We start from the raw sequence: 18,164 nt of genomic DNA on the forward strand, positions 1-18,164 counted from the left end.
AGTGCACTTCTAACCATGTCTACTCGGTAGTCAGTCCTAATGAATTCACATGGGCTTACTCCTAGGTAAGTGGAGGGAAGATTACAGCCATACTCTCACACCCACGACTACCTCTTCTGAGATCATGCTTGCTACGACATGAGTGAGATTTAAAGCAAGGGGTATGATCGCTTTCTTCCCGTGCCCATTGATGTGGATTCAATTAATTAATTAACTCACTGAATCAGCCCATACAATTAATCAACAAAGATTTATTTGGCTCTTTTGTTGTGGTGGCTGAAGGAAGATGACGAAAGGAACACCCTTCTTTGGAAAGTGTCGCAATAAGACACCCACTTTGTGCCATCGATGTGGGTCCAAAGGCTATCACCTCCAGAACTCCGCCTGTGGAAAATGTGGATATCCTGCTAAACGCAAGAGAAAATATAACTGGAGTGCTAAGGCCAAGAGGTGCAATACTGCTGGAACTGGCCATATGAGGCATCTGAAAAAGGTCTACCACAGATTCAGGAATGGATTCTGTGAAGGAACAGCGCAAAAGCCCAAGAGAGCTGCTGCTGCAGCATCCAGCTCATCTTAAGGACTCAAATAACTTTTTAAAATAAATGGCATGAACTGTGGGAAAAACAAACAAAAACAAAACAAAACAAAGATTTCTTTGGTCGGGCAACTGTCTAATCATCACCCATTATGGCTGTTGCCATTAATCTAAATCAGGCATTGTGTGAGCATTGTGAGCCTAGGGATAATTCTGTTTTTCAGCAGCTAGGAGCCAGTGATTCTGTCATCACTTTCTGCTGTGGTGGATGGGTTACTGTTCTCGTCCCATGTGCATCTGGCACCTCTTGCATTTCTCAGGCTTTCACATCTCACATTCACAGTGCCACCTGCATAGTACACCATTTATTCGAAGGGAAAAGCAGGTGGTCCCATGCAGAGGTGCCAACTTGTCATGAAGATTTGGGGATGTCTCGTCAGAATGGCAGAGGAGCCAGGGGGTGGAGCCAAATGCAGTGGCAGCATGGCTTCAATGGCCTACAGTTCCTCCTCCTCCTCCTGCTGCCACGGGCCAGGAGTTGCTTCCCCCCTCCTTCCCCACCCCAGTAGCTGGAGAAGCTGGTTCCTGAAGCCATGTTGAACTCGGCTCTGTGCTCAGCCCGCTTTTTCGAAACATTCTGGGCCATGGTCCACCTCCCCAAAATATGGGGCAGGGGAAACAGTTGAGATCCCCAGAGTTGGTGCCCCTGGTCCCATGCTTTGGAAGGAAACAATGGGTATCCAAAAACCAAAAGGATGTGTACAGAACCATGGTTTGTGTTCCCTTAGGTCCTACTAAGAATGAGCCCATTGAAATCAATAAACCTAAGTTAGCCAGTTCCATTAAATTCAATGGGTCTGTTCTGAGTAAAATTAGCACTGAATGTAACTCCCATATTTCTTGTTAAATTAAGGATAGGTGACTACAGCCCGTGCAAATTATGGCCTCACTTCTGTGATGTATTTGCATTTTTTTACTGTTTTGGGCATTCATGTCATGTCCCCAGCCAGCTTAATGCATTTGTTGAATTGGACACTTTTCACCACTCAAATCTGCTAGTCTTTAATGTGCCACAAGATTCTTTTCATGGGCCTGGTTGCAAACAGCCAACTAGGGCAGAGTTTTGTGCAACATGATTCTGACTTGCTGCCCTATATAACAACATCCCAGCTCGTCATTTTGTACTCACTTCAGCCTCTAGAGCATTTTCAAGGGCAGCCCCATGTCTTCTTTGGCGATCACTCGTAGCCGAGTAAGATTGTCTTCCATAAACACAGTTTTAACAATGAGTCCGTAAGTGACTGTGGAGGCCAATTCTCGATCCACACATCCTTCCACAGTGGGGACATTGGTTTCCGGGTGGGAGTTGATCAGGTTGTGGATTTGCCAAGCATGCCTTCCTCTTAGCACATTTCTCCCTTGTGTCCTGAATTCCAGTGTCTTCAAAGCCCATGACACCTTTGGTAAAGGCTGTTCTCCAATTGGAGCACTCACAGGCCAGTGTTTCCCAGTTGTCAGTGTATACTATACTTTTTAAGATTTGCCTTGAGACAGTCTTTAAACCTCTTTTGTTGACCACCAGCATTACACTTTCCATTTTTAAGTTCGGAATAGAGTAGTTGCTTTGGAAGACGATCATCAGGCATCCGCACAACATGACCAGTCCAATGAAGTTGATGTTGTTGATGAGTTTGGATTTGATATCCTGCTTTATCACTACTCGAAGGAGTCTCAAAGCGGCTAACATTCTCCTTTCCCTTCCTCCCCCACAACAAACACTCTGTGAGGTGAGTGGGGCTGAGAGACTTCAAAGAAGTGTGACTGGCCCAAGGTCACCCAGCAGCTGCATGTGGAGGAGCGGAGACGCGAACCTGGTTCACCAGTTTACGAGTCCACCGCTCTTAACCACTACACCACACTGGCTCTTAGTTCTTAGTTCGCCTGTCTTCCCTAGTGATGTGTAAAATTTTTCAGAGAGCATATTGCAACAGTCCAAGTGAGAAGTTATCAGAACATGCATTGCTGACAGCAGGTTATACTTTTCTAGGAATGCCCATAGCTGGTGGACAAGTCAGAGTTGGTCATAAGCACTCTGCATCACGGAGGCTATCTGGGCCTCCATTGCCAACTTTGAATCAACGATACCCCCAAGCTATTACCAAGGTGATAAACAAGCACAGAATTACCCCAGTTATTTTTTAAAAAATTTTATTTTTTTGCTGAGCTTTCTAGTTTACTAAACCCCCTTTGCATTTGTAGACTGTGTACTAGCCAGAAACCTCTCCCAGTTTCGCCTCATCCCCAGATTTAATAAGTTCATCACACACTCATTTGGTGAGCCAAGGCATGAAATATTAGCCATCCTGTCAATGGCCTTGTGACTTCTTCTTCTTCTTTAGAAATACAAGTCAGTATGTTTTGCAATAAGTGCAATTAACTCAGATTACATAATGTTTATTCATGGGGGCTTTTTGGAGTAGCCAGGCATAATTGATCAGGCCAGTAACTTCAATATTGGCACCTCCAGTTATGCATATGAAATTATTATAAAGGAGGTCAGGATATTCTGCCCTCAATAGATTAATCAATTAGGGGCAATCAATGAAGAATAAAGGATGGGTAACACATTCTGAACTCCAGGACAAGGGGGTCAGTAATAAACTTGTTCAAATACACCTCCAGGTCAGAAGTGAGAATTGCATTGAAGTCTGATAATCCTGGCAACTTTTTCAAAGTTTCCCATATAAATTATCTCAATTATTATTATTATTGTGTGTGTGTAATTTTTTATTATTTTTTTCTGTTTTACAATTTAGAATATTCATTTAAACAACCTTAAAATGTCAATGACTTCCCTTCTTCTCTGTCCATGGTTCATTTTGAATATCATAAATCCCTGCATATTTTACATAAACTAAACCATTCAGTAATCCATTATAACATCCATCAAAATTTGTTTACACTGTAGAATTTATCTTAATGCTGCCAACGTTTCTAAGTGTACACAATTCCCACCCATATAGTCAGTAAACATTTTCCAATCTTCTTTAAACGCATGTTATCTCAGTTATAGTTACAACAAGATGAGTTTATTGTGCCCTGCTCTGATGGTGGAACTCACAGAGAAAGCAGTGAAGCTGGAGGCAGATTGAGGTTTGCTCCTACAAAGGTTGGGAGTGGATGGAGGCCTGTCACCAGGCTACCTCCTCCAGGCTCCACCCCGATGGCCAACCTAGCAGTTTGAAAGCACGTCAAAGTGCAAGTAGATAAATAGGTACCTCTCCGGCGGGAAGCTAAATGGTGTTTCCGTGCACTGCTCTGGTTTACTGTCTGCGGACAAATGTCAGCTCCCTCGGTCAGTAAAGCAAGATGAGCACCCCAACCCCAGAGTCGTTCACGACTGGACTTAACTGTCAGGTGTCCTTTACCTTTTACCTTTATGACATGAAGACAGGTACTGCTCATCCATTCCATAGCCTCCCTTGTGATGTGCTCCCTGCATCCCTGGAGTGGTAATATGTGGTAAGAGGTTTTCAGGCTCAGGGGAAGGTGTCTGTGAAGGTCTGTATTCTGACCCTATACATCCTGGTGGCCTGGGAGCTTCCTCCAGGGGCTTCTGTCCAACAGCCTGAGATGCAATTGTTTCCCTATCTTCAGCAGTCAGCTCTGAGCCCTGAATTCTCACCACTACTGGCATCCCTGCCCATCTGATGCCCCTGCAGTTTCCTACTTTGTGTTCAGATAGATTTAGGGGTCACAACAGAAGGAGAGTTGAGATAGCAGGACTATGACATCAGCTCTGCCGGGAGACAGTCTGCCTTTGGCTGGTCCTCAGCTATCACCTACCAGCAACCGTTCTATCCGACTGAAGCAGAGGGAGAGTTGAGGCTGCAGGGCCTTTGCAAAGGCTTCTTCTTGGAGTTACAGGCTGAGGGTAGCTTTGCATTTTCTCAACCTCAGATGAGATGTCACTCCTCACATAGGCAGTGTCTTGCTATTTGAGGCTCAGGACATTTGCCAGTAAAATCTGCATTCTGTAATAAACAAAAAATCTGACCTTATTCCCTTATAGGGGACACAAGAGCCCTTATAGAGTCCTTTGTAGGTTCCCCATCGGTTGGAGAAAACCAGAGGCCAACCAGAGAATATTGAGAAGCAAAACAACTAGTAAGCCTGATCTTTACTGAAGCTGTTGCAAGAGGGTGCTCCCCTCACATGCAGGAAAGGAGGAGGACCCAGAACCAAGGTGTGCCCATCCTTATATAGACATTTTAAATTCCCTGCCCTGGAGCTCAAGACCACCCCCAGAAACATCATACATATATCACAGAAAGGGCGGTCTACAACAGAAATCTGAGTGCATTGTTTATCTCCTGTCTGGCAGGTCACTTGTTAATGGTCACTTGATTGAATTACCTAGGGAGCCTGGTCAGTCTTTTGTAATGATAAATACTTAGTTCCTGAGCCAGGTCACAGGCTCACCCTATTCATACACAGACAGGATTTGTGAACAAAATGACAATGGGGAGGCTTTTCCATTTTCCTTCTACGTTGCAGAGAAATATTTGAGGTCAATTAGGGAGGGACAAAATGGTTTCAGGACTTTTTCTGTGGGGTTTCAGACATGTGGTTTATATATGCAGTTATGAACATTTATCATATATATATATATATCCTTACATTTTTTATTTCAATTCCATCATATGCAACCATCCCTACAAGTAGCCCAGGACAACAAAGTCCAATTCCTTCACAGTGGGCAAGAAACCAAATTATAAGATTTGTATACAAAAAAGTCCAGAAAAGTCAGCACCTGCTCATGCAAATGCAGCCACCAGTGGGCAACTGCACTCAGTGTAGCACTTGCTCGTGCATTCAGCATTCAGGATAGTATTTTCAGCACCACTGTGGATTCACTGAACTCCTGCACACTGAGCTAGAAAAGACAGTTAACAAGACACCTCACGTTTCTCCCCAGATGTTCTCTTGAAGGGGTTCCGTCATCCAATGGAATGCATTTTGTTCTAATTAGTGCAAAAGGAGAGCAATCAGCCAAAAAAAAAAAACAAAAACAAAAAACTCAGTGCCATCTGGAATGGAGCCGGTGCCAGTCTCTTTTGAGGCAGCTGGGATCAGTTCCCAACAAAGATGGAGTCCTGGGTTTACACAAGGAGGTATATAAAGGGTCTCAGAAGTGGCTTAGACATTAGCTGTTCTGTTCAGCACTGTGTTTTGCTTTATTATTTAGCAGCCTCCTTTGTTGCTTCCCCTCGACAGGAGACAGAGCTTGGAGCTGTTCTTGGGATACCTTACTAGGCAGGCAATTGTAACATTGTGAAGGTCTTCTATTGAACAAAGAAAAGAAGGAAGAAGGAGCGACATTTGGGAAGGAATATTATCTTCTCTACCATTCTCTTCGTAATCAAAGAAAGTGCCCTGCTGGCTTAGATCTGGAGTGGAACCCAACTCCCAGGTTGGAGGACCCACCAGTTATCAGGGGAAGCATTTGCCTATCATGGAGAGAAAGAGACAGAGGCCTGCTTCCCCACCGTGCACCACTGTATCCCCACCAGCTCTATCCTCACCATAAATGCTTTCATGGAATATCTGTAGAAAGGAATATTCCCTGCACATCTAGACTCCTCCTGAGATGTTACCTGGGATCCACATCATGGAGGTAGACTATGAGTGCAGATCAGAATTTCCTCAACAGACTTACCACTCGCCAAAACCCTTAGTTTCATCACAGGGTTCCATTTGGAAGGAAGTGTGGATGCTATGTTTTCAGCCAGTGCTTTTTCCCCCCTAAAAAAATGTTTAGGGGTACAGTGGTGCCTCGGGTTACAGATGCTTCAGGTTACAGACTCCACTAACCCAGAAATGGTACCTCACGTTAAGAACTTTGCTTCAGGTTGAGAACAGAAATCGTGCTGTGGCGGTGCAGCGGCAGCAGGAGGTCCCATTATCTAAAGTGGTGCTTCAGGTTAGGAACAGTTTCAGGTTAAGAATAGACCTCCAGAACGAATTAAGTTCTTAACCCGAGGTACCACTGTACTCTCATTTTCCTACTCATATTGAAATACTGCCCTTCAATGAGGCCAAACGTAGATTCACAAAATGTTCAGGCGTATGTATCCCCCTGCATCCCCCCCAGAAAAAAGCACTCTGGGGTTGCGGCACTCAACTTGCTTTTGTCCACAGACAGTTTTTCCGGGTCATGTGGCCAGCATGACTAAGCCACTTCTGGCAAAACCAGAGCAGTGCACAGAAACGCCATTTACCTTCCCGCCAGAGCGGTACCTATTTATCTACTTGCACTTTGACGTGCTTTCAAACTGCTGGGTGGGCAGGAGCAGGGACCGAACAACGGGAGCTCACCCCGTCGCGGGGATTCGAACCGCTGATCTTCCAATCGGTAAGTCCAAGAGGCTCAGTGGTTTAGATCACAGCACCACCCACGTCCCTATCTAGCTCAGTACTATACACTAATAAGGTTTCAGACAGGAGACATTTCCAGCGCTACCTGGAGAGGTCGGAGATTGATCCTGGGAACTTCTGCATGTGAAACAAGGGTTATGGCCCTTCCTCAAATATTGTTACAACTCATAATGATAATTATTATTAATCATTCAATTTATATCACCAGGAGGTCAGGGCAACATCCATGGGTGTATTCACACCCATTTTATTCTCATATTTACCCTGTAGGAAGGTTAGGCAGAAAGGTGGTGGCTGTCACAAAGTCACCCAGTGAGCCTCATGGCTAAGTCAGGATTCAAACGTGAATTTGATTCAGGCTGACATTGAACGAGTTCATGGTGCCCAAATTCCAGTCTTCTTTTAACTGATGCACTAAATGTTATCATGCTGTAGGGCCGCCAACTGATGGTGCTGCAAACTACATTGCTACTACAGGCTTTCTGAGTCTTGCTCACTTGCTGCTGGGCAGCAGAATCAGAGAGTGCAGAAGATGGCACAATGGTGGCCTGTGCAGAGCTCTCAGGACAGGACAGTGCAGTTCCCCAGCAACCATCCTGCTCTGCTGCTAACCACTGCTTCTCTCCTCCTTGCCCTCCACCAGTGAGGCAAAAATGTTGTTATTGGTATGAGACAGGCAGTATGAGGACAGAGGCAAATCTAAAAAAATGTAGTATAAACACCAACAATTGGGAAACATTTGCCTGCGAGCGCTCCAGTTGGAGAACAGCCTTTACCAAAGGTGTCATGGGCTTTGAAGACACTCAAACTCAGGACGCAAGGGAGAAACGTGCTAAGAGGAAGACATGCTTGGCAAATCCACAACCTGATCAACTCCCACCCGGAAACCAATGTCCCCACTATGGAAGGACGTGTGGATCCAGAATTGGCCTCCACAGTCACTTACAGACTCATTGTTAAAACCGTGTTTATGGAAGACAATCTTACTCGGCTATGAGTGATCGCCAAAGAAGAAAGAAGAAGAAGAATGAGGACAGGCAGTCATCATGACCGAGGCTGAGGTGGGGAAAGACTGTTGCTGAAGTTAGGAGCCAGAGATGTTGCTGATAGTAAAGGTAAAGGTGAAGAGACCCCTGACTGTTAGGTCCAGTTGTGGACAACTCTGGGGTTGCGGCGCTCATCTCGCTTTACTGGCTGAGGGAGCTGGCATTTGTCTGCAAACAGTTTATCCAGGTCATGTGGCCATCATGACTAAGCCGCTTCTGGTGAACCAGCACAGCGCACGGAAACGCCATTTACCTTCCTGCCAGAGCGGTACCTATTTATCTACTTGCACTTGATGTGCTTTCGAACTGCTAGGTTGGCAGGAGCTGGGACCGAGCAACGGGAGCTCACCCCATCGCGGGGATTCAAACCGCTGACCTTCTGATCTACCGCATCCCCAGTGCTGATAGTATCCAGAGGCTATTCTTACCCCTCATGCTGTTCCTTCTGCACCCCCAGCCAACACCTTAACTGAACAGGCTCCTGACTGGCTGAGGAGCAGAGCAAGAGAGGAGGTGAGCCATAGCCAGGCTGAAGAATAGCTGAGGCAGTGAAGTATCCATTGGATCCTGAACGGATCTCTTTGCCATTATGTTACTGCTGTAGGCCTCTTGGCTTGACAGTTCTAGCCTGAAACTAGCAAGCGGCTGGGGTGCAGATCCGGATTGCAGAGCTATGGATGGGGGAGAAATTTGACTCTCTGCATTTTAACAAAGAATTACCTGATTCACACTTCTTGAATCATCGTGCAAACTGAAATACAATTATCCTCCAAAACCCACAGTTCTCCAGGTGTTGTGATGCAGCTCTCCAACAAAACGATGCGTGCAAAAATGTATATATAACAGGAAAGTACATAAAAAGATATACATTAGTGAAAACATTGGAATAAAGTGCCTATAAAAATATGCACCTTGGGGGAAAATTTGCACTGAATTGCGACATCATGGGTGTGTGTGTGTGTTCCAGCTACCCCACCCATTTCCTTTGGAAATCTTGCAGGTGTGTGCAGGAGAGAGACTGTAAGCAACATTATGGGGTGGTTGTTTCTAGCACTAAGGTAAAACTGTGAAGCTCCCTTGTTATTTTTGCTATTGGAGGCTGCATGTTGTTTAAGTAATCTTGTTATATTTATAGTATTGGGATGTTGGGTTTTTTGTATGAAATTGTTATTGTCATTTGCTTTGCTACATTATGAAATCCTTGCTATGTTTTTTTTTTTGCTATGTCATTTTGAAATTGTTTTTGTAGCGTTTGTTCGAAATGCATCCCTCTTCCTTTGTTTTACGTGGTTTTGAGCACTATTTTTTTAGTGGGAAAGGAGCATAAAATGACAAATAAAATGAATGAATGAATGAATGAATGAATGAATTGCTGGCAACTTTTCATGAAGAAATCATCATCATCACAAACTGTTGCGGAAATGGGAAGAACTGAATTTAAGGTCGGAAAAAATGAGTTACCTGGAGAAAGTGACAGATGTGTCCATCTACTTGTTTCAAAGGAAGGAAAGTAAAAGTGAGCAAGGTGGGGAAACAAACAAACATTGAGCAGCAGACAGAGAGCACTGAGGACGGAGCTCTTGAAATTTAATGATATTTTATATTAGCACTTAGTAATTGTTTCAAGAGGCAACAAGCAGGCTGGGAGAACGAGGGCTTGAAAGTAATACAAAGTGAAATAAACTGCCTCTTCTGATCAATTATGCTAACTTCATGGGACTATTTTTTTTTTACATGTTTAGCGCTTTCCTTGCCTCAAGCAAACAAGGAAGTAGGGAGGAGAAGTGGGAAAAGCAGGCAACAGTAATTACAGGATGGATGAACTCCAGCAAAATGGTCCAGATTGTTTTTGAGCTCCTACAGTAACCTGTGGGCAAGGAAGGGCTTCATAATCCACAACAATGTGACGGGGGAAGGGATTGTCTGAGAGTGGCTGTGTCCCAGGGTTGACACACCCACACTTCGACACAAGTGTAAGGACCTGGCTAAGGGCATGAACAACAGTCCTAAAGTCTAAGTCTGGAGAGTGTAGATTCTCTGCTGGAGCTGTGCTCAAGCGAAATCCTAGGGTCAGATTTGGAATTGTGCTGATTCAGATTGCCCCAGAATTTGGCCTCAAAGCACAAATCCTAAGGAGGCTGTATTGCTGCTCTCTGACCCTGAGGCTCCAATCCAGGAGCTCACACAGAACCACCATCTCCCCTATGTGAAAGGAGTCTACAGCAGCTGAAACAGGAAAGGTCCCTTTAAGCCAGCCTTTCTCAGCCTGTGGGTCCCCAGATATTGTTGAACTACAACTCCCATCACCCCTAGCTAGCAAGGCCAGAGCTCAGGGATGATGGGAGTTGCAGTCCAGCAACATCTGGGGACCCACAGGTTGAGAACCGCTGCAGCAGAGAAACAGCTTGCGCTGGAAGGTGAAGTTAACAGCCCAAACTGAGCCACCACTTTATTTAAGGCTCAGCCTGGAGTTCTCTCAGCCAACATGGTGCTTTTCAGGAGCAGTTGGACTGCACGTCCCATTGGCCTCTGCCATCATGGCCAACATTCCATGGCTCATGAGAGTTGTAGTCCAACAACATCTGAAGAGCACTGCATCAGCCATCCTGGGGTTAACTGCTGTTGGGCATTCTGAAGTTACTTTAAAATGTGTTCAATGTTGTTTGTAATGCTGTAACCCACCCTGGCACCTTAAGGCAAAGGTTGGGTAATAAACAAACAAACAATAACAATTCTAACATTGCTCCAGCTCCACAAAGGAGTTTTCTATCCGATATGCCATGCCAAACCATGGCTTGACTTGAATCCTCTATTTAGTGGCTCTCTGAGTTCTCACTCACAGTTGGGTGGCCTGGATGAGCACTGAGTCCCAAAGAACTCCAATACAAAATACATCAAGCCCCGCCCCCATCTTCCCCAAAGGCAAATGAATCAGGGCAAAATTGTGACAGTGGGGACAAACGGCAGACAATCTGGAGGTGGTCTCTGGTCAATAAGGATGGCTGGAGTGTATGTGCTGCAGTCATGCCTCTCCTACGATGGAGATTTGACACTGGTAGATGAGCACTCATGTTGCTGAGCAAGCTGAGTTTCATTCGCCTCGCAGCTATTTTAAGCCATCTTGTGCATTATACAGCGGGTAAATACATGTTTTATTCATGGGAACAATGACTAAATAACTTGCTAAAACAAACTCACTGTTGTTGCTTCTGCACCCGGCTGCCAAACGGGGTTGGGATGAATAAATGCCCAAGTTTGGGCTAATGCTTTAACTCCAGCTGATACAGATTTACTTCAGAAGAGATGGCCCCGTCCCTGAAGCTCATATATCCTTGCCATAGCTTGCCCAAACTGTGGCCTGTGGAACACCAGAGGTTAATGAGCTTCATGCAGGTGGCCGATGGCATGTTTGTAGACTTGTGGTTGAAGATGGGAGGTGGCTTGTCCATCGCACTGAACATTCCTATCGATTTTTATTTTATTTTTAAATTTGATTCACATATTGCATTACAATATTCTATGCAATTACAATTGATGAAACAGGCACATAAATCATTATGAGGTCCACTAAGACCCTCAGAAATTTTCAAGTGGTCTGTGGCAGGTAACGTTTGAGAACCACTGGGATAGGTGACGGAAAGAACACTTTTGCCATAGGTCTGAACCGATCGCATGCAGAGGACTTTTGAACTTAGTCTGTGGAGCAGAAGGTTGCCATCATGTGTTCTAGGGGAAATCCATGAGACTTACGCTGGATGAAAACTGACTTATGTATGTATCCCAAAGAGATAAAACCTAGTTAGCTTGTTATTTGATGCTATTAAGTTTTTGACACACCCACAAAGAGTTTTCTTCTAAGCACATTTGTGTACCAAACTTTGCCCCCAGTGAAAACTTTGGGGTTTTTTTTGACAAGGCATTAGCTTGGTTCTTTTCCTGAGCACTCTCCTCTTGCCTGAGGCTTTCATGAAAATTTCACCAAGTGTGATCTGCTGCAATCTCCTGCCCAAGAGTGTTGGGGGAAGTGTCCAAAGACATCTATTCAGAGAAATCCCCCAGTAGCTCTACTGAGAGGCGGTTAGGTGTTCCTGAAAAAAACATCTTGTTTCATTAACCCATGCCAAGTTATGTCTGGGAACACTGGGAACTGAAAGAGAGAGAGCTGATACAGGAGAATTTAGAACAAATCAGATTGTGACAGGAAGTAGGAATGTGATTTTATAGGAGGGACGGGGAACATTTTCTAGCCTGAGGGAACATCCCTTCAGGGGGATGCATGCTAGTGGTGGGTGTGGCTAGAACAGGGGTCGGCAACCCGTGGCTCCGGAGCCACATGTGGCTCTTTTACACCTTTGCCGCGGCTCCGGGGTGGATACTAGCAAGGGGAGAAGGCGCATTGTGCGCCCCGACACTCCCCACTGTGGTGGGCGCTGTACTGGCTGTGACGTCGCATGGGGGCGGTGCGTGCATTAGTCACACACCGTCCCGACGTCACCTTCCCGCCTGCCCGCCCACCCGCTACATTGTAAGGGGCATGTACGCTGGTCACTGCATTGAAAGGGGGCATGTACGCTGGTCACTGTTTTGAAGGGGAGTGAAGAACACACACACACAAAAAGGTAACTTGTTAATTTAACGTTTATGTCTATGAGGAGGAGTAATTCTGAGGGGTCAAAAAAAGAAATAATTAAAAAAGTGACAAAAAAGTTATTTTTATAATGACGAGTTTTGCGGCTCCCAGTTTTTTTTTCTTCGGAAATGGGTCCAAGTGGCTCTTTTTGTCTTAAAGCTTGCAGACCCCTGGGCTAGAACCAGAAATGGGCAGGACCAGAAACAAAAATGGGTGGAGACTCTCGCCTCTGAACAGGCTACCTTACAGGTAGTTGAGCCCTCGTATATTGGCACAGTTCTGATCAGGGTCATGTCGAGGAATGAAATGTACTGAAATAAGTTGAAGTAAGGCTGGTGTGGGTTAAACCACAGAACCTAGGACTTGCCGATCAGAAGGTCGGTGGTTCGAGTCCCTGTGACGGGGTGAGCTCCCGTTGCTCGGTCCCTGCTCCTGCCAACCTAGCAGTTCGAAAGCACGTCAAAGTGCAAGTAGATAAATAGGTACCGCTCTGGTGGGAAGGTAAACAGCGTTTCCGTGTGCTGCTCTGGTTCTCCAGAAGCGGCTTAGTCCTGCTGGCCACATGACCCGGAAGCTGTATGCCAGCTCCCTCGGCCAATAAAGCGAGATGAGCGCCGCAACCCCAGAGTCGGCCACAACTGGACCTAATGGTCAGGGGTCCCTTTACCTTTTTACTTAAGGCTGGTAGACAGTCACTAAAGAGCTGAATTTAGTCTAATGTGCAGTTGGACACATTGACCTAGTTTGGAAAATCACATCTCAGTTTAATAAGGCAAGATACAGATTAGCCTTTCGGCCACATGCTCCATCCATGTGCCACCACTTCCCTCCTCCCTTTTCACCATATGCTGCAATAAGACAGGAAGTCTTCAGTTCCCCATTGTTCTCCATTACATCCAAACTGGGAAAGGATGATGGCAAATCAAGCTAATGGACTATGCAGAAATGGCAAACTTAACGACAATGACAATGAGAAGTTTTTAAAAAGAGTGGGAATTGTTTATTGTTTATGTGCAAAAATACTTTAAACAGGATGATGCATTGGCAGGGTTTTAAGCAAATGCTTGCAACTAGCAGACAATTAGATAAAATTAAGGGAAATAATAATTGAAAAAGCTTAAGAATGGATATGCAGAAGAACTTGGTTAATATAAGGAACCAGAAGAGGGTATGGAGGGAGATTTAAAGACTCTCAAAGAGAAGGTTTGTGAAAAGGTATTTGTATAAATGTAGATCTGGTAGAAATGTGAATTAATTACTGTTTTTATTTGTGAAAATGTAACTGTGAAAAACTAATAAAAAATTATTTAGAAACTGGGAAAGGGTGGTTTCCAGGTTCAGAAGACACTAGAATCTTCAACCAGCTTCCAAACCATGGTTTAAGAGGCTATCTGCTTCTGAACCTGGAAACCACAATCTCTCTGTTTGGATGTAATGAGAGGCTGTTGAGAAGAGGCCAGGGTCTTAAATTATGGTTTGGAGTTGATTTAAGAACCTAGCTTGTTCCAAACCAGATAAGGATATTGTTCCAAAGGGGGAAGATTGTAAGTTAGCAGCAGAGCATCTGTCTGCAGAGGGGTTCAGATTCAATCTTCTGTTTCACCAAGTAAGGCTGGGAACGTGTCCAGTCTGAAAACCTAGAGAGGCACTGACAGTTAGTGTAGGCAATATTGAGCTGAATGGGCCAAGGGGGTATGACATTAAGGCAGTTTGCTATGTTCCTATGAACATGATAACCATAGTTTCATGATTTGGATGAAATGCAAAATCATGGTTCACTGAAACAGGTTCAATTGTGGTGGGACAAGATCACAAGAAGGGAGAGGGGAAAGCCGTGTGGGACAAGCTTAGTTTATTAAGCTGGATCATCTAAAGGCTTTCTTTTTGCAGCGAGGGGGAAAACGTCTGCGATTGGAACAATGTTTTTGTGCACCTGGGCATATGAGGTTAGCCTGCTGTTTAGATAATATTTGGGATACGGGAGGAAAATAGAAGCTGCAGAGGGAATTCTGGGTTAGCCCATTGCAAAATACTAGCCTGGCTAGGCTCCTAAATACAAGGCCATTAAGCAACAATACTGGACCATTAAGGGCCATTGGCAATGCAAAAGAACTGTCCTTTTTCTGTGCTCTGAGGAGTGGACAGAGAGCAGGGTAACTGGGTGTGATGTTCCAGGAAGATTTTGGAATAGCTGGGACTGAAAGGGAGGGGCTGTGTTTTGCAGGGTGTACTGGGAAGAAGAAGGAGAACAGAGGCCAGAACCTTCTTAACTGCTGGCTGGAGAGGTGGCAGCCCAGAGATTGGGGAGCGTGGCTGGCTGTTCTAGACTCAAGCTAGCAGAAGCCATGAGAAAAGCAGGGAGAGGCACTCTTGAGATGACAATGCTATTATCTGCAATTCCCTCCACCTACACTCAGGTTGTACTTATGTGAATAAACCATATATCTTAAAGTCTCTATGGTCTCTGCTGCATCTTGATTCTCAATTTAAACACGAACCTGGGTGAGCACCTGGAACCCCCTGGAATCTTGTGCATTGCTTGGCAGAGATTGAGGGTTGGTGTGCCACCTTTGTAACAGAATAGGGTTTCCTTTTATTCTTCATAAAGCCTATTCTAAGGGTTAATCTAAGGGTTGTTCTAAATTAATAAAACTGGGGGACAAAGCCTCTTGTTATTCCCCAATTTGTTTCAAGGTCTTGTTTCTTTTCCTTCTCTTCCTTTTTCTCATTTTCTTGCTTCCCACCATTCTCCTTTCTCTTTCTCCATTATGTTTTCCTTCCTGATAGCAGTTGTCATTTGCACAACCTCCCATTGCTAGTATCCCTGCAGTGAGGTCAGTGTGGTGCAAATGCACCAGCAGAAGTCCCTGATGGGCTCTCTTGAAGAATAGTGCCTGTGCACTTTGCCTCAAATTTCAAGTTGTGCAAATACTAGAAAACCACTCTCTCCAAAATCTGGGCCCCTGGAGTCCCTTCCAGCTCTATGATTTTGTGATTTTCCTATTCTCCGTCTTTGTGCTGTGCTAGCAGATGGCAGAGTTTAAAGGATGCGCAACAAAGGCACCCAGTTCAACAAATGCACTATCTGAAGTGGTGCAGCAGCCAATCCATTGCACTGTAATCATAGAATCATAGAATCATAGAATCATAGAGTTGGAAGAGACCACAAGGGCCATGGAGTCCAACCCCCTGCCAAGCAGGAAACACCATCAGAGCACTCCTGACATATGGTTGTCAAGCCTCTGCTTAAAGACCTCCAAAGAAGGAGACTCCACCACACTCCTTGGCAGCAAATTCCACTGTTTTTTTCTATTTTTTTATTTTTTAACTTTGTTTTTGCATTGAGGAGTTCTTTAATCAGATGCAACACTAAAACGTCATTACAGTGTCATGACAATCCACATTACCATCTGCTCGATTTTGCACTCTCCCCACAACAAAACCAATACTTAAAAACTAAAGAGAGAGAGCCAGCCAACCAACCAACCAACCCATATGTCAGCACCTGCCAGACAGCTACACCCTAAAAATGCTTCTTTGTAAAACCAACTTGGAACACACCCCCAGCAAACAACCTTTTCATTCATGGAATCTTTTTAAAAATACAAGGAATTTCCTGTCCTCATCTGTAAACCTCAGAAGCCTCAAGTCTTTTGTTGCTGTTGGTACAATGGATGCTTTTCTGGATTTTCTGGATATTGAAGATGTGTGTCTCCCCCAATCTGTACTCCCTTCCCAAACTGAACACAAGTCTTAGAGCGGAGAGAAGGACAGGGGATATGAAGAGAGACACGCACAAAGACTGATTCAGTACATTATTTTGGTATTCTCTGGAAAATAAGAGACAGGAGAACAGAAGTTGCAAGACTAGGGGATGGTTGGGATGGAAACAGAGAAATGACGAGCATCCCTACCCATGCTTCTAAGGGGCTGGGGAGACACCTACAGCGGAGCATCAAAGAAGTTGCTTCCCCGAAACACGGAGGAGACGATCTTCCCGGTGGAGTTGATGGTCCCTTCGCTGTCCGAGCTGGACTCTGAGTCGCTGCTCCCAGAGTAGGCCCCGAGGCCCGGCAGGATCCCAATGCAGACGGCAGCCGAGGGACAGTGGAGGGCAGAGCCGCTCATGGAGCCACTGCTCAGAGGAACACAGGGCGGCTTTTCTGGAGTTTTGTCATGGTCAGGATCCGGATCGAGTTTCAGTCTTTTCACGCTGTTGGCACCTTCTGAACTCCGATGTTTCACAGCTCCAGCCAACAGCTTTGCCTGTGAGAACTTGCTCTTGTTTTCTGCCGATTTCGCTGGCAGTTTCTTGTCTGCTTCCTTCTTCAGGTCAGCACTGACCCCCACCTTTGACAAAGTGCTTCTGTACTCATTCAGCTCTTTGAGATCCTCTTCTCGCCGCTGCTTCTCTATTAGCGCTTGCTGCCGAGAAACCTCATCGAGGAACTTGGTCTCCTCTTCGTCTAGGCCTCTGACCATGTTTTTGAACTTGAACTGCTCCTCAAACTCCTGCTGCTTCTTGTCCTTCTGCTCCTGGAGCCTTTCGTAGAGCGAGCGGGGGTCGTACACCTCCTCGGGGCATTCTTCAGGGTCTTCAGGTTTCCGAATCTTCTCCCATTCTTCCTGCCTTCGCTTGCGCCGTTCTTCTATCTCCGCTTCAGACACAAACCTTTTGTTAATCATGAGGTCGGCACTACCTTCTCCTCCATCCATTGTGGAGCAGCCTCTCCGCCATGGACCCCTCCAGCGGGGCCTTCAGCAAATTCCACTGTTGAACAGCTCTTACTGTCAGGAAGTTCTTCCTAATGTTTAGGTGGAATCTTCTTTCTTGTAGTTTGGATCCATTGCTCCGTGTCCGCTTCTCTGGAGCAACAGAAAGCAACCTTTCTCCCTCCTCTATGTGACATCCTTTTGTATATTTGAATTTGGAGCAAATGATTCAGCAGAGGAAACACAGCCCAGAATAACTAAGGAAATAGTACAATAATACTTGGCTAGTTTAGATGTATTCAAGTCTCCAGGGCCAGATGAACTGCATCCAAGAGTATTAAAAGAACTGGCAGATGTGATCTCAGAACCACTGGCAGTCATCTTTGAGAATTCCTGGAGAACAGGCGAAGTCCCGGCAGACTGGAGGAGGGCAAATGTTGTCCCTATTTTCAAAAAGGGGAAAAGAGAGGACCCAAATAATTACCGCCCAGTAAGTCTGACATCAATACCAGGGAAGATTCTGGAGCAGATCATTAAGCAAACAGTGTGTGAGCACCTAGAAAGGAATGCTGTGATCACCAATAGTCAGCATGGATTTCTGAAAAATAAGTCATGTCAGACTAACCTGATCTCGTTTTTTGACAGAATTACAAGCCTGGTAGATGAAGGGAACGCAGTGGATGTAGCCTACCTTGATTTCAGCAAGGCATTTGACAAGGTGCCCCATGATATTCTTGTAAAGAAGCTGGTAAAATGCGGTCTTGACTATGCTACCACTCAGTGGATTTGTAACTGGCTG

The 18,164-nt window shown here is 45.2% G+C and overlaps 1 protein-coding gene and 1 pseudogene across 2 annotated transcripts; one reads left to right on the forward strand and one right to left on the reverse strand.

Annotated features, from left to right (window-relative positions):
- Nucleotides 1–263: 263 nt before the first annotated feature.
- Nucleotides 264–616, forward strand: LOC309330223 (large ribosomal subunit protein eL37 pseudogene; annotated as a pseudogene). The gene has a single exon. The product of its transcript is annotated as a large ribosomal subunit protein eL37 pseudogene (transcript).
- A 15,842-nt stretch (nt 617–16,458) lies between these two features.
- On the reverse strand, nt 16,459–17,407 carry LOC309330823 (PSME3-interacting protein-like). The gene has a single exon (XM_081842711.1). The coding sequence runs from the start codon at nt 17,366–17,368 to the stop codon at nt 16,595–16,597; it is 774 nt and encodes a 257-aa protein (XP_081698837.1). The 5' UTR covers nt 17,369–17,407; the 3' UTR covers nt 16,459–16,594.
- Nucleotides 17,408–18,164: the final 757 nt, after the last annotated feature.

Source organism: Podarcis erhardii (assembly GCF_964252035.2).
Source record: "Podarcis erhardii genome assembly, chromosome: 15".
NCBI classification, from domain to species: Eukaryota; Metazoa; Chordata; class Lepidosauria; order Squamata; family Lacertidae; genus Podarcis; species Podarcis erhardii.

Excerpts from the sequence above, each read along its gene's own strand:
- LOC309330823 (XM_081842711.1), bottom strand. The coding sequence starts at position 17,368 with ATGGATGGAGGAGAAGGTAGTGCCGACCTCATGATTAACAAAAGGTTT.